The sequence below is a fragment of the Tauraco erythrolophus genome, chromosome 21 (assembly GCF_009769465.1).
Source record: "Tauraco erythrolophus isolate bTauEry1 chromosome 21, bTauEry1.pri, whole genome shotgun sequence".
In the NCBI taxonomy this organism is placed as follows: Eukaryota; Metazoa; Chordata; class Aves; order Musophagiformes; family Musophagidae; genus Tauraco; species Tauraco erythrolophus.
The window spans coordinates 1,879,786-1,902,923 of NC_141485.1; the positions used below are offsets into that span (position 1 = coordinate 1,879,786).

Here is a 23,138-nt window from a genome sequence, read left to right on the forward strand (position 1 = left end):
TGTCCTCAGGCTTTCGTGATGTACCCCTCTCTGATGAGGAAGTCATAGATTTTCCTGGTTTTGTTCACGTCGATCTTGATGAGCGCTCTCGCCTGCGCGAGTCTCAGGCCTCCTTGTTTGTTACACTCGTTCACTAAAGCAGCTTTGTATTCTAAATAGGCTCCAGGGACCAACCTCACCATCTGACAGAGCTGGAAGACAAAAGGTGAAGTTAATAAACACTAAAACTTCTCAGGCTCTTTCACACTGTGATCCCTGTTGGGGGAGTCACATTGTGAATGTTTTTCTGAAAACATTTTAAATGTGGTTGTGTTTTTTTTTGTATGGCGGAGGCATACAGTAATTGCATTATGAGCTGTTTCGATCCACAGGTAGGGAGGGGAGGAGCTTGCTGGCTGCTGCATTCAGAAACATTCCTGGCTAAAAAATAAACTAGGAGGATGAAAGCAAAGCTCTCGGCTCACAGGAGCGTAACTATGAGTGTGTCCTGTGTGGGCGTTGTTCTTTGCAAACCCAGGGAAGTACACATGCCAGAGAGACTTGCAACCAGCAATTCAGCATGCTGGACGAGAGCCACGGAGGGCATCTGTCTATTAATCCCCTGCAGACTAAGTCTTTAATACCTTTCTCCAGAAGCAGCTATGCCCACAACGCCTGCCCCCTCTGGAAGTCTCGGATGGAAACTGCAGGGAGGAGGGCATTACGTGTTTGGAAGTTTGGTGAAAGGAATTGCTTTCAAAAGCCCCTGTGCTCTGCTGTTAGGTTGCAACGCTCCTGTTTAGCTTCCAAACACCAGCCGCCTTCTAGATGGTGCACGTATTGCTCCCAATGGAGACACTGGCTGTCTCCTCCTTTTAATAAGGAAATGCTTCATGTTTGTTCCTCATTGATAGGAAATTGCAGAATTCAGAGGAACTCAGACTTCATGTCTCAGCTGACGAGGAAATCAGATTCCCCATGTACACTAATGTCCTAGTCACAATTATTTATATGCTGAATGCAGCAAGAAATGCCATGTTCCACAGTGAATCTGTGATCTGATTTTCAATGCTGCCATCTCCAGTAAAGGGGAAACAGCTTCCAGACAGAGGGAAAAGTCTGAAATACATCTGCGTTTCACATCCGCTGACATCTGCCTTGTGGACAATCTAAGGACAGGTTGTGACTTCTATTAAAAAAAAAATAAATCTTTTATTTCAAAAGTTTTCCAGTGTTGCCTTTCAGCAGAGGACAGGCCTACACTGGGCTGCAGAAGAAACTGAGCCATAAATCCATGGCAGATCCCTTGGGGGTTGCCACATGGGCTGCAGTCCCGTTTCTGTCTGCTCTGTTGATCTTCCATGTGCCTCTGATTGTTTCAGGTGACCGTGCGAGAGCACTCTATAGGGGACTGCAACACCAGGCCAAGCTACTAACCCATGGCTTAAAGAAAGCCAGATTCCATTCTCTGCCACATAAGCAACAAAAAACTTGACATGTGCACTGAAAAGCAGAAAAACATGAAAAGAAGAACACACTGCTATCACCTCCGCGGTTCACGTTAGTGCTATAGTGAAAAACCAACCGTAACTGGCTGAGGTTTGGCGGTGAGATACCTGTAATATACAAAGAGCTGCATTATTCAGGTTCAGTGATCTGTCCAGTGAAACCCTTGATGAAATCCTCTGCCAATTTTAAACCCAACGTTCGTTAAGAAAAAATAACCCTTCTGCTCACCCCGGTCTCGCAACGGAGGACGAGAGGCTGTCATGTTCTGGGTATTATAATGGCATGTAATAACACCTCGGTGCTCTCCACCTGTCTTTGCTAAATAAGCTAATTTGCTGCAGCTATGTTGTACGTACAGTGCAGTGACTGAAATTAAGCAGCCAACTGGAAAACCTGAATTATTCTGATGAGCAGGAAAGGGCAGTCAGGGTATGTAACTGAGGTGACGTTCACAGCACCCGAGACAGACGATGCGAGCACCCCTGCACTGTGAAGATGAAGTTTTGCACAGATTATCTTTTCGTTTCCTCACCTCCTTCTCCTTCTCGTTAAGTTTCTCTGTCCCTGGGAGACCCGTGAGGTTCAGCGGCGGGGCGCTCCGTCTGCCTGCGGAGACAAGAAAGGAAAACACTGAGGGACTCGGAGCAGTTTGGCAGTGACTGGTTTTTAGGTGTGTTATCACAGAGGCACTTAAATCCCCATGATGTTAACCCAGTGTGAGCCAAGTGCTCACAGATGGGGTTATGTAGGACTGAACATAAAAATGGCACTGATTTGGTTAAAAGGTATCGTTTTGCAGCTGAGGCAGTCAAGCTCTGTTAACCCTGGCTTTTCAGACAACAGCTTTCTGCCAAACTGGCACTGATGGTGGTTAGGCTGGGCTGTACCTCCTGACTAAACCCACTCTTCCAGCCGGGGCTGGGGAGGTCGGTGCTGCACGGGGGGTGTGCCTGGGTGCGCACGGTGTGCAGGAATAACTCCCAGCGGGTGGGAGATCAGTGCCTTGCAAGGATGCTCAGATTATTCATTGCTGTGATGAGCAGCCAGTTTACTTGGCATTACTGACGACTTCGTGCAGCAGAGGTTGCTTCAAGTGCCTTTAAATAGGATGCAAACATTGTAAAGCACATGCAGTTTGTGGATTTATTTTTGTCTGTTATGATAAGCAGCACTGAAAGAAACATCTATCACAAGGTAGTTCTCACTTTCACTATTGTTTATAACTTTGCTGAACTTGAACTGGTGCGGCTTAAAAACTTTCCCGAGGGCTGGCTGGCTGCTTGCAGGTGCTTTTGTTTTCCTAATGGTTTTCTTTTGCAACTTCCAGAGCTCAGAACAAAGCTAGGTTTATTCATTCACGTTTTTAGAAAGCCTATCGCCTCTGTGCTGAAGCTTGCATATTTAGCACTGTTAGAGATAAGCCTCTCTATCCCAGGACAGACTTCCCAAATTTAGCAAAGTGATGAGATCTTGGGAAATCTGCAGCTTCGTTTCCCCAAGGACTGTGCTGGCGGCTCCTCCAGACCCTGCTCTGTCTGGGTCCTACCTCTGGGACTGGGGAGACTCTCTCTTTTCATTCTGTGCATCTGCAGGAGACAGATGGGATCCTAGCTGGGTGAGGGCAGCCTGAGCAGGGAGAAGTGACAGACTAGGAAGAAGCTGGAGTAGCGAGTCTCTGGTAGGTGTAGAAGCTACTTCCCAGCACTGCTCCCTCTTTCTACAGCCTGGAATGAGCGCGCTGTGATGAGACATGACAGAATGTGGTTTTCCTCTTTTATAAGCCTAGGAAATAACACACACACACAAACTACATTAAAGAAAACATATTAGGGCTGCAAAGTCAAGATCTCAAAAGCTGGGAGTAAAGCTAAGCAATGTTAATTTGCCCTAGTGTACATTCAGTATGATGCAGCCTTTAATTACACAGGCACGTGGCAGTTTTTCCGCAGTATCCTTGCCTTATTCAGCAGGCAGGATGTTTGCTTAATTACCAACTATATGGTATTTTGTTTGGGTTTTGTTCAACACGTGATACTGGTTGTAAATATTGCGTGCTAGTTCCGTAGGCAAAAGGACTCCTGTTCTCTTGGGCTCTTCTCCTTCACTGGCCCCAGAATACTTGACAAAAAATTAATTTAATTCTTCATACTAGCCCTTCAGCTGAGAGGACACTATGCCCATTTCATGGACTCCGAATGCCCAGCCTGAGATACACAATGCTATTTCCTCTCCAAAATACCAGATCTTAGCTATTCCCAAACATGTTTAAAACATAGTGCATACGGCAATGACTAACTGCTTGGTATTCTGGCCCAAATTTCCAGGGCTGCTGGCAGAAATGAGGGAGAACATGCAGAGGCAGTGTCCATCCACCCCTGAGAAGTTTAGTTCAAGTGGTTCATTAGCATCCACATCAAAACTGGATGTAGAGACAAAGCTAGAATCCAGTTTTCCCTGGCAATGTTGAACAGCCTTGTAGTAAAACTTCATCCTAATCTTACTCACTGCACACCATCCTGTGACCTCAACGAATGACACGGGATTTTATAGAAGTCTTGTTCATGAGGGTCTTGACTGACCCCTGAACCTGTCCTTGCTGAGCACTGAAAGAAGTAGAGGTCCTCTTGGTGGAAAAACCCCATAACTTGTGATTACAGAATTAAAGAATATAAAAGCATATTTGTAGAAAAGGAAAAGTGAAGTTGCACAGGCAACCTGTGTCATCTCATTCTGTCACGCTGGAGTGCACGGTGCTGCAACCACTGCCTGCTTCTCAGGTGTTCTGCCCTCTCAAACCTGCTTTCTGTCAGGTTCATATTGTTATAGTATGTGCTCTACAGCCTCATTAAAAAACTGGATTAGCCTCATCTTTAAGATAAAATTTTGCTCTCATGAAAATTCTTTCCTGCCTTGTTGATGTAGCTTTAGCATGGTTTTTCCATCTGTAGCCAGAAAAATCTAGAAATTCAGCAAAAAACCCTACAGGATTTGCACGTGGAATGAGTTGCAGATGGAAGTAATGTTGACTTGAGCAGTTCTTAATTGCGAAGCTTGAGGACCGACGTTTTTGCACTGAAGCAAGAGAGCTGACTCTCCAAAGGGCTGTCAGAACAGTATTACTGATGTCTGGCTGGCTTTTTATCACAGACCATCATCTAACAGTTACCTGAATTTGAAGGAACTGGTACCGTGGGACTCAGGCCGGAATCACTGAAAAGAAAGGAAATTTTCAAATTGCCTTCATGTTGTTTTTTTCTTTTTTTTAAGAATAACTGCATATATTGGCCATGCAACTACTTTTTCCCCCAACTTCTAATAATTATACAATTCACCTTGTATAAGCCAGGCTGACGTGAAGTCAACAGGATTTCTAAATATTTAGCATTCAGAGATTGTCTGAAACCTGTTTGTTTTTTTTCTTTTTAAATGAGGAGGGCAGGGAACACAAAAAAATTTCAGTGAAGATTGACTGGGGAAATTCCAAATCATCTTCTCAGACCACGTAGCACACAGGATGCACTTCCTTTGCATCGCAGCTTGCTCCTTAAATCAAAGTGCTTGTGCAGGGTGACTACACGTTAATAATGCTGCTACATCTAACATCAGCTGAAACATTTCAAGTGTCATCTGCGCCCTCATTAATATTCATAAAGACCTCATTTCCCTCCATGACTTTATTAACAGCAGTTGAGTTCCTGCTAAAATACAGAAAACTGGGATTTTGAGCCCTTACTAGTCATTCCTTGCCTGCACTTCAGCAAGCACTACTGCTGCTACCCAGTTTCCTGCCCTTCTGAACGGTGCAGGCTGTTTCTGCTGTAACGAATTGGGAATGGATCCGCTGTTGTCACACAGAACATGTTTGATGCACCTGGCTACAGGTATGTAACATGCACAGCCTTGCTGGAACCCTACATGTCAGCCTGCCGACTGAGCCACTGCTGGCAGGCGCTGCTGTCCTGGATGTACTGCAGCACTTCCGACAGCATCGTGCGCTTCAGGCGCTCCTCGTCTCTCGTCTTCTTCAGGTGATCGTATGTCCTGGCACCTATGGCAAACAGATACCACGTTCTCACCAGCTGCCTCGGTCCAAATTTTCAGAGTGTTGTTCTTCTGCTTCAAGGAATCAGTGAGGAACTCTTTTCTAGCTCTGGACCAGCCTCTGCTATTCTCCCTCATGACAACTACTTGGCACCAGAAGGTATTAGATTCCGCTCTGCATCCCTCCCCCCATTACTTTCCAGCCAAAAACCAACAAAAAAGGCTTCCATGATCCAATTCCAGGCTAGAACAGGCCATTTCATTTATGCAGAGGTCTTAGGCCTCTGTCCAGATATCACACTTGTCGATAGCCAGTGAAAAGGACCAGAGATCAGGCACTGGAGACCACTGTACCATGACATACATGTATTTTTTTTCTGAATCTTTTGCAACGTGGTGACTAAAGCAGAGCTCTGCTAGATGGTGCGTTCTCCGAGCTGACGGCTCAAACTAGCTGTAAAAAAGCACAGCTGGACTGAAGCATTATTGCTAAAGCCTTGTTCAGTTAAAGAGCTAGGCAAATGCATTTCAAAAACACGTGTCTTTTCATTCAACACGTCTTCAATGTTGTAAAATCATCCTTGCACACCTTGATGAATGGGAATGGGCTGAATAATGCATCAGGTACTTACTGCAGAAATTGGTGATCCCTGCTGCTCTGTATTCCTGTAGTCGCTTTATTTCCCTTCGCAGCTCAAATTCCACTGTCGTACCACAAGAGTAAACAGAAGGGAAATCCAGAGAAACAAAGGTGGGTCGGGGGGGTGGCAGCAAACTGTGGTGTACTAAGAACATTGCTGTTTCTTATTTGTCTACGCAGTTGGGCTATGAAGTATACAGAACCTCAGGCAGGGTTAACCTCGCCGCATGAGTCTGTATCAGATCTCAAACTCACACTCTTTGATCACAGATTTAAGCTGGTTTCTAGCATTTGTGTGCTAAGAAAGATTTAAGCTGGTTTCTAGCATTTGTGTGCTAAGAAAAGTTATTTTATCTCCATCCTTTGACAGTTCCTTTGCCATACCCTGGACAAGGCAAACATAGGATTTCTGGAAGGCGTTTCAATAGGTTTGAAAAATTACTCCATCCAGGCTCCTCATAGCATCTAATACTGGCTTTGAACTATGGTTTTCATAACTGGACCTTGCAAAATTTTTCCTTGCAGACAACTCTCTTTCTGCAATCAGCGAGATTAAATACCCATGTTTCTTTTGCTCAGAGATATTTACTGCCTGTAGCTTTTATCAGTTGGCTTCCAGGCATTGCTTAGTTTTACAGCGAGCAAGTTTGCTTGTCTCAAATCTGTTTACTCTTACCACTCAGGAGATCTGTGTAACGCGTGTACCTGACTATCAAGTTAACTCGAGGACTTCACTGTCACTACAACAACAAAACTAGGTTCCAGGACTAGTACTCACTTGTGGGACTCATGAGTTTGCAGGATCATGCTTCTGGTATTTCACACAGGGTGTCCCAAAAGCACAGTCGCAACTGTTTAAAGGCTTTGTTCCTTCTAATGAGCAACAATTCTCCCAGTTTAAGTCACAGAATTAAGCAGGATGTAATGACTCGTACTGGAATTTGACTGAACGCATACTATGATTATGCATAAAGAGTCAAGATGATTCGGTGATGGAACAATGCCTCTCCCTTTAAGGTAAGGGACATAATGACAGCTGTACTATGTAATTATGTACACATGCAATAGTTTAACATGTATCTTTCAAAGAATTCACAATTTTCTACCAGCTCCTGATCTCTCAATATAGACATAAATTTTAGAGATTTTGTTCTTTCAGTGACATGGAGTCTCAGTAAATGAACAGTGGTCTTTTGATAAGAAAGTACTACTTCTAACACAGGACTAGGACGTTCAGTCAACTGAGAAATCAAACAAAGAATTCAGACACAGTTTAGTGGAAAAAAACCCTTGCTGCTCATTTAATGTATCAAACCACAAATGCATTGGTTTTTCTGAGGTAGTTAGATGGGGGAGGAGGAGAAAAACAACCTTCTGCCCTCCAGGAGTGGTGTATGTATTTAGGAAAGATTGTAGATGATGCAACCCCTCATTATGCCTATTGAAGAACACACATGCTAAAATCCTCAAAATACTTACATGCATGGCTCTCAATGAACTTATCGTGCTCTACCGGTCCGAGAATCCGTGCAAATCGCCGCATTGTTTCATAAAGGTCTTGGACCTCCTTTGGATATCGCCTTTCCAAAACTAGAGGGGGAAAAAAGTGACATGCTTTATCACTCCTACTGCTAGAAGGAAATAAATTCAGTGGAACCTGAAGTGACTAGCAGCCCCTCCAAAGATCCAGGTTTGGTACATTTCTTGGCCGTTTTGGTGTCACAACTACAGACTGATGAGGAAAAAGCAACAAAATTATACCACCCTTACAATCTGAAAAGCATAAGGGATGGTATGTAAATATTGTCTGACTATTTCTTACAATAGTGAGATGCATTTACAAGGCCTAGATTTCACCTTCACTCCTGTCCCTGCTCGTTCAGAAGTAGCCCAAAATGCTTCTGAAGAGCAATTCTGAGGCTTTAACTAAAACAGTGAGCTGGGAGTAGTTAGAGCCAGCTGGTTGGAAACAGTCGGGGCCGGAAATGCGCTGGAATTCAGGCCATCCGAGTGTGGTCCAGTATGAACAAACCACACTGGAGCACTGGAAACAGGGAACACGTGAAGTTTTTCTTCCCGTGTAGACGCCACTTTAAAGTTAAGCAGTTACACCCGATACTCACTCTGAAATTTTCTGAGGTTGATCAGGCCATGATCTCTTATAATTCTGTAATTGAGAGAAAAATGGTATTAATGAAAGGCATTAACTCGTGTATTACCTCATAAGTACAAAGGCTTCAGAAGAAACTTTGATTTAGACCATCAGAGGGGTCTGAAACTAAACACATACGAGATTTCCACAACCCTTGAGCTGGCTGGCTCAGAAACATGATGTAGTGATGCAGCACAGCTTTAATCTGGGTCAATTTGGGATAGCAGTGTGCATTAGTCCAACTCCGACTGCACGAAGCACAAAGGGAGCTACAATTGCTTTAAAGGTTTGCAATTGCTTCTTTAGGCACAGATTTCGCATCTACAGTGTCTTATAACTTGTTCTTCCAAAACTGGAGGTACAGTGACTGTCTCCTGAAGCGTGATTTCCAGCTTCAGAGAGAGACAAATGTCCTTTTACTTGAGCAAAGGCGAGATGTGGACTGTAAACTTCAACACTGGGAGCAAGATGAAGGAATTTTTCTATGACAGCTTAGATTTTAAAAATGAGGTAACTCCTAAGTTTGAAATGCTCCTGACAGAATCAGGGAAATGAGCACTGAAAAAGACATGTAGGGTATTTACAAGCACATGACAAATACATTTGTCACAGGTTTCGGCAAATGTCATGTGGTCATTGCTGTGTGGTGATTCGATAAACACCTGACTTTTGGAAATGATAAGAGATTATCAAAGTTGGGCTTGTCAAGGTCAGGTTGGAATTTGCTCTGTAAAATCCATTACATTTTCTTTAGTGTGTATAGAAGAATATCCCTGTCCCATGCAGAGAAGACTTTCCAAGAGTGACACCAGCATTTTTGTGTCATTTTCCAGATTTTTTCCCATCCTGCTGTGGAAACCTTACAAAAACTGACACTGACTTGAGTTATGACACTTTCTTTTAGTATGACATGATTTACCATAATGGAAATTATACCACATAAATATTTTTTATTTATGAATGACAAAGAACCAAGTCACTAGGTACCAACTCTTACCTGTCATTCAGCAGAACTATGGTGTATTATGAGGAGAAGGAATGAAGGAGTCTTACTCCAAATTACTAATTCTTCCAGCAGGGATACAGCAAGATGTAATTTTAAATATTGAACAAAGTATTTGAAAGTTATCATAAAATTGAATTTAATTAATAGATTGAATCATTCTAAAAAGTCGTCGAAAGAACTGAATCAATTATTCAAACTCACGTCAGCAATATAGTTATCTTCATTACACTTTGTGGAAAACTAACTTATGGACCACTAAGAATTAAAAATAATGATGCAAGCATTTCGATGGAGAAAGTGGGGGTCTAGCAATTAGTCACAGACTGACAGCTTTTTTTTTTCCCCCCTAAAATAGCAAATGAATATGTGCAGTCCATCAGCACTACATAGGGAACAAAAAGATTTGCCTCTTTTTCTGGCTCCTAGCTCTAGATCAGTGACTGGCTTCCCAGATATTATTTCAACTTTGCATTCTGGAAAACAGCTACACAATCTCATAAGGTGTGCTGGAAGCTTATTTATGTATAACTGGATTTGGGATGGTAATATGGAGAGCACCGCATACGTAATTTTCATGCACTAAAGAGGACTGGAAAACAGGTTTTTCACAATTAATAACTTGTGTTATGACAGTTATGGTGTGTAGAGGTCCTTCGTCAGCCATGGGTACAAATAAGTATCGGGCTCTGTTAATCTGTGTTTTCTGGGCTGGTAGCATTCCTAAAGCCATGTGCCTGATCCTAACCTGTGCACAGAAGGAGAACCATGCATCCAAGATGAAGCCTGTCATGCAAATCTTGGAGCAGAAGGTCTCTGTGCATGGGAATCATCTGGAAGGATGCTAGAGGAAATCAATTATGTTTAGTATTAGGACAACACTGGGGAACAAAACGTGGTAATGAAGCAAAGGAACACCATTATTGCTTGAAAACTCACTTTTTTCTTCTCTGTCTTTCCTTTAACCTGGAATGATAGATATCTACCACTGCAATCTTCAGAGCTGAAAAGTAATAGGAAAAAAAAAAGATTAGAGAATACAGAAGTAATCACTGTATTAGGCTAATTTTCACGCCTTGATGTTCATGGTAGGCTGAAATGGTCACTGTGCTTTGCTGTTTCAAAAACCCTGTGGCAACTGTACAGGATACACCTCACTAGAGGATGACCTTCTGCAGACTATATGCGCTACCTGTAGAAGCTTTCCTTTGCTTACTCCTTCCAAATATATTACTTCTGTAAACATGAGCCTGGGTAGATCCTGAGAACTCTTTTCCTCCTCCTTCTTGGACTGTTTTACTATTAGTGCTCATTTGTTCCTTCATACGTGCAGTTAAGTCCTCCTTCTCCTGAACAGCAAATTTATCAGGTTTAAGGACGTGAGGTATCATCTTTGGACAAAGGCTTCTCTGCACAGAACAAGGAACTCCAAAAAATAGAAAGACACAGTTCTGGACTGTGAAGATTCAAAGTAGCCTTTGCTACAGTTCTTAAAAACATCTACGAGATTTTAGCTTGTTAACTCCTAAACTTATCGGTCTGCCAGAAGAACAAAGAGAATAGTTGACGACAATGTGGGGAAGCACAGGAAAAAGCCATGCTCATTAGAAACCATATCCTTTTCAAAATCCAATCTGTCTGCAGTGTGCCTGATCCACTTGGAGATCCTTCAGCTTCTTTTTCTTGTAACCATTAGGTTAATATTTTTTTTTTTGTAAATTTTTGAAAGAAAAGATAAGGAGACACCTATTACCATCCCTCATTTTGTTAAATAATGCAAAAATTCCAGGTCATTAAATAAACGTAGAGTTGGCCATTTTCTTGGTTGGCTTTTTTTCCTTTCCATTAATCATTTCCATATGCTCCCAGCAGGAAGAGGCTTAAGGCTTGACAGGGGGTTTACTGTCTGTAGAGACAATGTGCAGCTCTCTGAACTAAGCAAGAGCTCGTCCCCCTTTCAGCCCACTGGGCAGCATAAACAGGGGTGGCCCAAATGTGACAGAATCCAGAACCCACTCCTCCCTCTGTAAAGAAAAGAGCAAAACTGATACTGGCAGTTTATTGATTGCACTCTCTAATAAATAATTAATAATGCAATTAAGAAAGAAGAGTGGTTATGTGCCTATTTTAAAATATGTATTTATATGTAAACACCAGGAAGCCCCTGGCCTCCAGGCAATTCATCTGTGCAGGGTAATAAAATTTCTTCTAAACAGGGACAGCTAAAGCCCAAAGGCTGTGTGTGTTAGCCCAGGAGCCAACAGTTTTGACTTACACTTGCTGCTCCTGTATTAGCAAAAAAATCTTGAATTCATACAAAACTGATTCAATGCTAGTCTAGGAGCAAAAGATTATGTACGAAGATAACAGGGGTGGTACGATATTCTCGCTTCTTTTTGCAAATTTCTTGCAAAAATAGTGTTCAAGAATCATCATGTATTTTCATAAAGAGGTATTTAAGTTTCCTAATTTAAGAACTAGCACAGGTAGCAAATTCTTCTTGCTTAAATGTGGGGAGAAGAAATTGGGAAATGCAGCAAGTTAAACATGAATGAAATATATTACTAAGTGCTGGAATCAGTGCCAATTTACAGAAAATATTCTTATATTTTTCAACCCTCTGCGAGCTAAGCTAACATGTTGTTTTCTGGGGTTTGTGTGGGCAGAACTTAATGAGTACATGCAGAAATTGCATTGCAGAACCTCTATAAATATCACAAGTAATTATGCACCTATAACCACTGCGTTTTGATGCTTTCACCTGAGTGCACAATATTCTGAGAGAAATTATGATCAACTGGGGAGGGGAAGGAACATTCATGAGAACAAATGAAGGAAAAAAATGGAGCTTCTGCTTACAGAAAAATTAGTATGTGCTGCCACATGCTCTTTTGGAGGGGCTTTTGTTTTTAATAGACATATTCACACCGGAGCAGGCTGTTACGAAATCGGGAATGCATGAATAACTCAGACTACTATACTGTTACATGCTGCATTGAAATGAGAAAAGAGATGCCGTACGAATGAGAATGATTTGCCTGTGCTTTTCCCCATGGATTACACTAGGGAGGCAGTTGTTTGTACTGGTAACCTAAGATAATCCAAGCTGACACTGCGTTCAAAGTGTCCGTTTTGGGAAATGATAAGGTTCTTTGAGGTGGTCAGAATAGCTTTGGAGGACCCAGCGATAGGCAGAAATTCAAGGCTCCTTTCTTCATTCAAAGAAACCCCAAATATTTTGGTTTCTCAAGAGCGTGTCCAAAACAGTTTCTTTGCTTTTCATTGCTCTTCAGCCTCATTTGCTCTGCAAAAACTGTTCTGAACACTCATGAGTGAGACCTTTGTTTCATGCTAGCTAACCTCTGCTTGGCACGCAGGGCCCAAATAATGGGAAGAACGCGAACTCCTCCAAGTAAGCGGGCTGTGCATCCCGTGTGCGCCTCGGCTGGTACAAACCCCATGGCTACAATCCAAATTCACCCTCCCCAGAGGAAAGCAGGACCCTGGGCAAGCAGAGTATCTGCCTTCAGATCATGTCAGGAACTCCCACAAAAGAAATAACATCATGTAATATTTACAAGGACATCGACTGCCTTGTGTCTTATAAAATGGAATTTCACTACTGTACAGCCAGAGTTGCAGCCTGTTTCCACTCACTTCTAAAGCTGAGGTTTCAGCAATTACTTTCCAGTGTTAGAAGTAAAAATCTTGTACATGAGAAGGAAAGAGGAGAAAAAGCCGGGAAAAAGATAAATCACTAAAGTTATAATTCCGTCTGATGAACACTTGTAATTCATTAAATATTCAAGCACTCTGGGCTGAAACAGATTTGCAACTAGTTGTTTCTTTTGATCTGTCCATTATGTTTTTTGTTTAACTACAATATCTATTTGCATGCACTTCTTATATTCCAAGTATTGAATAAAAATGAACAGTTCAAGAAGTTAACTGAAACACAGTAGATTTCACACTATTTCTGCCATCTCACTAATATCAAGAAGTGCCTGAGCAATGCCTGAGACCTCCTTGTGTGGTGGGAGGAGCTGGTGAGTGAGCAGGTACAGCTTTCTGTGCTCCTCATAAAAGGCTGCCCAGGAGTCTTGCCACCTTGTATTAAATTGCACTCTTCTTTCTTGTGGGAACACTGAGAACTTGTTTGGAGTGACACGGGAAAAGATAACTGGGAAAATGCAATGAGATCAGGAAACAGAAGTCAAGCAGCTTAGACCTAGAACTTTTCATAAAACAATTTTTACAAAATTTTAAGAAAAGTAGAGCAATGTGGAGGAAAGGGAAAAAGGGGGAATTCTGTTCCAATGAAAGCATCAAATGTTCCTGTGTTACATGCAACCTAGACATTGCGGCACTGATCTGTGACTTGTGAAACAAAAGACAGAGAGACCATAGAAATTATTCTGGTGGATGTGTTCTCAAGGTCTAATGGGAGTTAACTTTCAGAAATGGAATATAAAAGTAGTTTTCAAAAATGAATCTTGAACCCAATGAGGTTTAATGTATGGCAGGAAAACAAACAGAGGATTTTTTCAGAAACCTGATAATCTATGCTGCAAGACCCCATTTGGGTTTCTCTGGGTCACAAAATATGTTAAAACCTTGTTTTACATCTCTACCTTTTAAAAACCCAAGTTTGGCCAGCAAAAATGTGTCTTGAGCAGGTGTGGAAGACAGCCATAGGGCTGCTTTTCAATGCCAGTTCTGTCAGATCCAGTGTGAGAAGTTTGCCAGTGGGCAGGGCTGGGGCAGACAGGCTCCTCAGAGCCGCTGCTGGGAAGCAGTGGGACAGGCACCCTTGGGAGAGATGATGAGACCCTGGGCCTCCAGGGCTGCCTCACAACCTTCTCTGCCCGTTAACTAGAAAGTACGGTGGTTTCTTAGATCATCCAAATGCCTGTCCCTTCCTTCAGATCCCAATGTTGAGCCATTTTCTACAGTAAGAAATCCTACAATTAGGTTGCAAAATGTTCTTAAGCAATCGAGCAAAGTCGGCATCTGAGATCTTTGAAACTGCAGGACAGGGAGGATGTGGCTCCTTCCTTTTCTGTATTAACTCAGAGAAGGGAAAGATCTAATTCCAAAGTTTTTTCTCTCCCCAAGATGCCTCATGTAAAAGAAAAACAGCTGGCTAGACCCTGGGACTTCATTTTTTAGAGGCATTCTCTCTCACGTGGGCAGATCCAGGGCAGCTGTGGGAAGGAAGCTGCCAGAGTTCCTGAGCTAAGAGATTGAAAATGTCGTTGGTCATGCTCCATAACCTCTGCCAAACAGTTTTCACAGGGCAAACGCCTGACATCCTATACTAAATACTGAAGACAACTGAAGAATGGGCTAGAGAACAGCCAATGAAATTATCAGGCAAAAGATCTGACAGACAGAAGGAAGTATTTTTTCACACAACACATAATTAAATTGTAGAACTCCTAACTCAATTGTGGAACTCACTGCTACAGGATGTTATGGGGGCAAAAGTACAAATATATTTAGTTCTAACAGTAGTTAACTACGTTCATGGAGGACAGTCCTTTGGTCAAAATGGTCTGAACTCAACCTATGGCTCAAGAAGCCTCTAAACATATCACTGCAGGAAATGTGGAAGCTATGACAGGAAAAGTATCTGCCTACGCTTGCCTTTTCTTCCGTTCTTCTGTGCACCTGCTATGGGGCACTAACAGTACACTGACCTAGACAGACCAAAGGGGTTGGCCCTGCATAGCTTTATGATATTCTGGAGAGATAAGGAAAGCTGGTTTTTGCATTCAGATTGACAACTTAAACAGGAGGCTGGTAGGAGATACCTCAGATGGCTGAACTGTGCAGTGGAAGACATGTGTGAGGGGTATGGAAGATGTGTGAGGGGTATGGAAGACAGTGCTGGTAAAGCAGCTTGAAAGAATATTAAACTATCAATTAATGAATAGAACTAGGAGATTAATTTGCTTTTTCAGTTTACCAGGACTTGGTATAGGACATGGAAGCAAGAAAATGTATCTTTTACCAGTAATAAACAGTAGAGAGATGGCATGATGAATCAGTGACATATCCACAAGCCAGTCCCCCTTTCAGAAAATGCTGAAAGGGAAGAGAGACTGACATATGATTCTCATAACCTTTTTGTGAGCCAAGGGAGTTTGCACTCCTTAAAACTCTATGTACACTGCTAAATTTCAAACTGATTTTTTTAAGTTTGGGAAGACTGTCTGAACGTAACTGGATTTGTCTGTCTCCAAGGGATCCTAAAGCTTTAGCTTAGAACTGCCTGACATAGATGGGAGAATTCTGAAGCATAAACACAGTACTTTTAAACACCATATGTACTTATAAACGTGGGAAAAAGTATGACCTTTTCTCCTCTATGGATTAAAACTTCATTTTAATAATTCTTGGTATTTGGTATTAGGGCAGCAATGTTTACAGAATCTCAGCAGCAGTAACAGGACTCATACAACAGCCATCCTCTAAACAGGTAAGCTGTTGCACACTCAGTGTGCATGTTTACCACATGAAAAACCACACAACTTCAAGAGTAGAACGGTTTCGATGTGTTGCACACAGTCTTGAACTACACACCTCCTTGCTGCCTGTATCAATCAATATCAGATTTCCTAAACTATCAGAGGTTAGAATAAGTAATGGATCTTCTAAGAAACTAGATATAATAGGGGAAGGGGGTATTAGCAAAGAGAAGAAAGTGAGAAAGTGTTCCTCTTTCTGAAAAAGAACACAAGTTATGCCTTGCTGTGATGCTCACAAACATTATATATATCTTTCAGCCAGGGAGGGGAAGTAATATCAAGGCATTGATGTTTCTGGTTTTTATTAGGCCTATAAGTCTGTTTATTCAAACACTCAGGTACTGCTACAAATTGCTAGCTCAGATAATTTGCTTCTACCTGGCTAAACTTCCTCTAGTTTATACTGGATAAAATATCATTTGCGTCTTTCCTAAAGTGATGCTTACTACTGGTGGAGACTATTTGATTTTAGTCATGTTCTACTTGACAACTGGCTACATTTCGGTAGTGAGTAAAGTGCATTATTCTATATAAAAGTACTCTTTGTACCTCAGTTGATTAAGAGCTTTGAAAAGAGATTTGAAAGTGCGGACCATAGACATCCCAGTGTTTAAACCCCAGTGCACAGAAGTGAGATTAAAAATGTATGTTCACTTTTAAAACAGTGCGTAGAGAAAAACAGACCCAATGAAATGTTGTTCAGGCACTGTGAAACATTGTTCACAGACAACGCAGGAAAACATGGGACTTACCGTGCAAAATGTCTGAATCATCTTCTACAAAATCAATATCTCTCAAATCCCATTCAGCATAGTTGTCAAACTCCTGTTCAGAGGTCATTAATAAATTGTCACTAATTAGCACTAAAAAATCGGTATTGCGTTTCTGTATATGCAGAAGTACTGAAAACAGAGATATTTAGTCATACACAGTTGTACAAGGTTCCATCCTTGAGCAATGCACATCAGAGGGGAGCTTTAACGAGGGAATGTGTAATATGCACCCCCATGGCTGTAACTGCAACGGGACGCCGTGATGGGATAATGAGAATTAATCAGGTAATCTCCATGACTCCCACTCTGCGGTGGAAATTCTGCTCAAACATACAAACACAACAAGCCCCTATATGGCTGAATTCATTCCTTCATGTACAGGAGCTTGTTTTGCAAGAGGGATTGGGGCCCTGGGCCCGCAGCTCAAACCACTGAAAACAATGCAGGTCTTTCAAGTGGTCTTTGGATCCGGCTCATCTGTGCTTCTCTAAGGCCAGCGAAGCAGAAGCGTGCTGGAGCTGACCCCTTTTGCTGAGCATCTCATTCACACCACCCAGGCCGCTTACGTAAGAGCCACTCGCGGCCGCAGGGCTCACGGATCGCCTGCCAGCAGCTCTGCAGCCCTGCAGCGCCGCCTCCGTCATCAAAGCCCTGGTTTAACCACTCTCCTGCCCTCTCTTCCAACGTGTTTTAGATGAAGAGTAAAGACCTACGCAGGCAGGGGCAAACAAGTGTGTGTTGTGCTGATTCAGTAGCAAATTTAAAATAACGGGAGAAGAGGGAGCCTCACCTCGACAAAGTCAGCTCTCGCTGGCATGTACCCAGCCATATCCCTGGAGAGCAAGGAATCAAAAGTAGGCCGTGGGGGATCATCAGCAGCTGAAAAAAATAAAGTTTTTTTAGTTGTTGTGTAGGGCTTGGGGCCTTTTTTAACACGAAACGATCTGTAAATAGGTGTTTCTTTTGCAGGACAAGTGGGAATAATTAATTGAAGAAAAACATCCTGACTGGGCTTTTATTCAGTGTTATATTCAGAAAAAAAAGACCGAGTTCATCTAGAGAAAAACGCAGTCATCTGAGATCTTCACAGTATTCTCAAAAGTCCAACACAGAAATTTAAGGTAATAAATAGGTTATAAAATGTAAACTCTCCATTTCAGAGCTCAGCATCTCCCCAGCAAACCTCCGCAGCTCACTCGGTCCCAGCGTGCAGGTTCCTTTAGTTAATAGCACCAGGGGTGTTAAATCTGGCATCTTCTGGGTGCCGTTTGCAGAGAGCTGCAATTAACACTCTCCAACTCTGGATCTTCCCAGCGATTCCCAGCCGAGGAGCTCAGTGTGTGACAGACAGCAATGCACCAAGGCTCACAACACACTTGTGAAGGAGCTCAGCGTTGTATGTCCCGTGCTACAGATGAAGCAAGCCGAGGCACAGGGGATTTGTCTTGGCCCAGGTCACATAAAAAAATCAATGACAGCCAGGGACAGAAGCAAAATTGTCCAGTTCCTACTGCCTTAGCTTTAAAAACACTTTATTGTGAAATTCAAACCTCCAGATACCAAGCAATCTTTCCACCCAGCCGTTTTGGGGTACAGCTGCTAGACTGGGGGAATTCTAAAGATGTTAAATTTAAGGAAAACTGAAAATCTGTTAAATTGCTGAAATTTAACATACACTTTTTAAAACGCAGTTTTCAAGAGAGAGGTGTGAAATCAGCACAGTTTAAAGGGAGTGATTTTACGAAACGTTTTACAGGTAGAAACCTGTTCTCAGTTAACATTGCTACGCAGGGTCTGGACAAGACAAGTAACCACCCCAGCATCAGGGAGAGGACTCACACTGGTATCTACCATGAAGGACATGCTGCTATATCACGCCACACGTGAACAAGCTTTGGGGTGGTGTGTCCTTTAAATGAACATGCACCTCCAGGCTTTTGCTGTGGTGATTTCTGTGAGTGACCGTTTCCACTGGCTGTGCAGGAACTTCTGGTTTTGAGAACCTGATGTCTGGATGAGACCACTCTGCTCCTTCCCTTTCCCCACCGAACTGACAGTCTTGTCTGTTCGATACACCAGTGATGTAACACAACGTGAAGAAAACTCTACCACTAACGTTATTAAAGTTATCAGAACGAGCACTCCTTTTGGGAATGAAAGCAAATTCCATGTGTGCTGCCTGCCTTTCTCCAAAGGCTGCTCACTCCAGTTTTGGAAGAGCAGAGACCTCGTGGGGAAGGTCCCTGCGTGTGCCAGCGGGCAGGGGATACTCACGGTGGAAAGGAATGGCTGTTTCGTTGTGCTGCGCCTCCTCCGCCTGCTTCAGGTTCAGTAATGTGGATGCAAACAAGGGATTGTTGATAAAGTGTTTCATATAATGTTTCTCACACTCCTCCTTGGATTTTGTACACATCTGGTTGGCTACATCCTGCCTGAAGTGGAGAGAGGGGGAGGCTTAATGTGAAGAACACAGAAATTTTGAGGTTTTTTTCTTTCTCTAGTGGGAAAAGCTAATTTGGGACAAGAGATTGATTGCATTGTGTGCAGAGAACTATCTGTGACCATGTCTGAATTCACATTTTGTGCACTAACAGGGAGCTGACACTTACACGTTTGGTACAGTGCTAGGGAGCCCTTTTTTGGTGAGATCATGAGCAATTCACTGTCTTTACATGAGAAACTCCCTGGCTGACAGAATGTACCAAATCTTTTACATGTTTGAAAATTTAGTATTGTTATTTGAGAGCGTTTTATACATTTGACTAACTCCAGGTAATGATAAATTCTAAGTCCAGAACTGCGTTCTGCTTCTTAAGTTTCTCCTGCAATTTTAGGTGGTTTCACCTTTCATGTAGCCATGTTAAACAGTTTTTTTTTTAAACACTGAAATGGTTGTACAAAACACATTCTAGAAATCTTTGCCAAACTTTCTTGGAAAAGTGGTTGACTAGAAGCATAAAGTATTTTATCTTAATGAATTGGCTATGTAAGCTGAGGACTTTAAAAAAAAAAATCACCAGCAGCAATAATTTTAATTTCTGTTAAACTAAAAACTGGATGCAAGGGATTCCAGGAAGAAAAGTCAGTTTTTCCTTTATTTGGTAAAGGCTGAAAAAAGCCAAGTGTTTGAGGAAAAAGTTCAGGTAACTTGTATTGCTATGTAGGGCAAAGTATACCAGACAGCATACATGCAGAATGTAACTGCAACCAGTTTTCAGTCTTAATTATGACAGATATGTACACATAAAACTCGCAGTTCTGTTTCAGTGAAGTCTTTTTCTGTTTTTCATAAAGAAGAAGAGAGAAGAGAACATCAGTGTGCACTGCTGCATTGAACAGTGAAATGAAAAACCACCCATCATTCATTGAAGCTGGCTGAACCACTAAATTCTCACCAGTTTCCAAATCCACAGTCCATCACAGCTTCTAGGAGTGCCATTTCCTCTTGAGCTGTCCAGTTAGGATCCAAGACAGGGAAATCAGAAGTCTAGAGAAGAAAAAAGCAAATGGAACTGCTGTGGTCCTCTGGTATGATCCACCACATGAAGAGCACAGAAGTTCTAAGGTACAGGGCAATACAGTATATAATATTGGTAGTTTTAAACTTTTACTGTGTCCCACGGAGCCTGGTCAAGTAATTGTTGGATTATTTAGGGCACTGAGTCATCAACTACAGTAAAAACCAGTTTGTCACTACAGATCTGAATATACTGTTGCATGTTTTATCTACCATCTGTAATTCAATAATGTTATGCTAAGACACACAATAAAAATTACTGCAGATTTTTAAAATCATTAATTTTGGGGAAGAAAAAACAAGAATAGAGAAACAGAAGTTGATCCATGTGGTTAAAGAATTGGCAGTCTGGTAAGATGAGTTTTGCTACCTAGGCACGATAAAAAAATAGAGCTTTAAATGTCTCCACTATTCCATTATGTTCCAGGTGGACGTTTTTCTTTGCTCTCAAGCAAGACTTTTTTTAATAGTTCTAAACCTCTGAATCATTAAGAATTGCATCACTTAACTTTTCAATGTAGTATTAGTAAGCAAGAGTCTGACTTCTGTGAAGTTATGAAAGCTCAAGATTGAGCAGGTGTTATCTAAAAGGAATATTTACCATTATCTCATAGGTGTGATCACTTTGGTGTTTCTTGTATTCAAATCCTCGTGTGAAACACTGTAGAACAAAAGATTAGCAGTCTGTTAGTCTCTTACTCCTGCCCTGAAAACTTTTTAACTGGTCCCTTTTTGCCTTTTATTCTCTGACCACTGGCTATCCAAAACTGACACCTGATATGCTGAAAAAGATATTCAATTGTTCTGGTTTCATTTCAGAAAAAAAAACCCATAAAATGGCAGAAATACCTGTGTTAAAATTGTGTTAAATCTGTCTTTTTATCTGACTTGCCTTTTCCACCAAGACACAACTCTTCTGAATCTGCACACTTTTTTGTTAGGTTTTTATGGCAAAGTCAGGCAGGTGAAAGTATGTTTGAAAGTGGATTGTTCCAAGAAGACAGCACAGAGCATTTCTGAAGTATTGAAAACACAGTTTCCCTTTAATCTTTTTTTTTTTTTTTTTTAAAAAAAAGAAGCACCAGTATGGTTTGCAGCTACTTTCAACAGCTAAATTTCTGTTTTTTCAAGTACAGGTAAATGAACAAAAATATACCTGATATACAAATATGGTTTTGTGTATTTTGTACACATCTGAGCACAAGGCTAAGCTCCTTTTTCAGTTTTAGAGATTATTGCCATTTTTTCAATGATAAATAATGCAAACTTGTTTATTTAATAATTTAAACTAGCAGCACTTTCTGTGGTTATCAGATCACACACACAGTTTTTAAACAAGTACATCTGGTCACAAACAATTACTGTCAGTATTGCAAACTTTCCTCAAATTTTCTTTTCCATTTGGGAAGAAAAAAACCAACCCATGGGGGCAAGGAAAGGGTGTTTCTTGATGGCTTTTCTTTTCCATGCCATAAAAAATGCCAGAAACTCTACTTCTCTGGACGTGCAGCAGCATGCTCCGTTACACAGTCGGGCTGACTGCATGTCTTTAGGTAGCTCTGGCTGCCTTCACAAAGATCTCCTTCAGCTGCTCATGCCTCAGCTCTTCAGCCTCCAACGTTTTCTTTGTCATTTCCCTGTCCCTGAGCAAATAAGTGTGTTGATACAAGTTTACAGAGACCAGTTATTAATGTGTTTATGGAACAGCTTGGCACCAGACAGGCCTTTGATGACTTTCTCAAAGAAATTAATGCCTTTGCTTTTATTCTTGCACTCACCTGCAAACACAGGAGGAAGGGAGGAGGCCCACACTCAGCACACTTAACGTAGGGCTCTGTGAGGTACGAAGAGCAACCTCGGCACGGGGGCTTATCAAAAGGGTCATCTGTGAAGCCAAAAGTAAAGCTCATGCAACACCAGCAAGGCACTGGTTTTGCAATCATCTAAATTCACTGTGCCCAGTAATTTTAAGTTAACTCAACTGTAAAAAATCTCTTTTCTACTGCAGCTTCTCCATGTATCTGTTCAAAGAGCCTCGTTCAGCCAGAGTTGCAAGAGAGATGTTGGCACTGCATCCTCACTCCACCTGATACAGTGAGGGATAAACCTAAATTTGTGCAACAGACTCGAAGGAAAATCTTCTCTGCAGCAGCCTCCTGGCACAGCTCAGGAAGCTGTGCCAGCTGGCTGATGGATCCAGCGCCCATGCTCATCTTCTGCATCGAAGACCAGACCCAAGACCTTGTTTGTGGAGAACACTGCACAGACAGCTGCAGCCTCTCTCATCCATCTACCTCCAGTCTGACCCGTAAAGCAGAGTGCTGTGGTTGCAAAGGCCTCAACAAGATTGTTCCATAACCCCTCCACACCCCAGGCTCTGCTCAGATTGCTGAGCAAGGAACGGCTCACTGCTCTGCAAGCTTTTCTTACTTCGTTCACTGCAAAGTAGTCAAAATAAATAGACTGTCAAAGTTATAAGCCACATTTTTTCCAAGAAAATGGATTTGAACTAGCCCAACTATAAAAAGTAGACAGAAAAAAGGACCTGAAATCATAGAATCATAGAATCATAGAATGGTTAGGGCTGGAAGGGACCATGATCTTGAGAATTTGATCAAAGAAGTGACCCTGTGGACCAAATACTCCTGGGTTTCTGTCTCCCTCCCCCAGATGGCTGCAATGTCTTTAAACAATGGCAAACGCTTCCCAAATGCCATCTGATGGTACTTACTCCCAAAGGAGGCCAGGCGCTCCATTCCTCCCCCTCGGTGGTGGTGTTGCTCCACTGAGTAAAGCCCGTCTTGCCGAAAAGCCCCCGGTGTCAGCCTTGCCCCCACCAGTGTGTCCAAAAAGGGTATTGTCTCCCTGCAGACGTCTCTCACACAGCCCTCGCACGCGAGATTCTCCCAAAATGTCCTGAGCAGAAAAGCAAAAGAGCTGTCAGCAGGCTTTGTAACAGAGACCGTATGACACGGCTGAGAGTCCTGCATCCAA

General features: G+C 42.1%; 1 protein-coding gene across 1 annotated transcript; it reads right to left on the reverse strand.

The window, feature by feature from the left end:
* Positions 1–5: 5 nt before the first annotated feature.
* TADA2A (transcriptional adaptor 2A) lies at positions 6–22,900 on the reverse strand. The gene is made up of 15 exons (XM_009984168.2): positions 22,876–22,900; positions 21,923–22,029; positions 20,746–20,805; positions 20,023–20,114; positions 18,902–19,059; positions 17,418–17,506; positions 16,607–16,679; positions 10,264–10,327; positions 8,293–8,336; positions 7,649–7,759; positions 6,162–6,233; positions 5,404–5,536; positions 4,655–4,698; positions 2,021–2,094; positions 6–191 (listed from the first exon to the last, which is right to left on the reverse strand). The coding sequence occupies exons 1-15, from the start codon at positions 22,898–22,900 to the stop codon at positions 6–8; spliced, it is 1,332 nt and encodes a 443-aa protein (XP_009982470.2).
* Between the last annotated feature and the right edge of the window lie 238 nt (positions 22,901–23,138).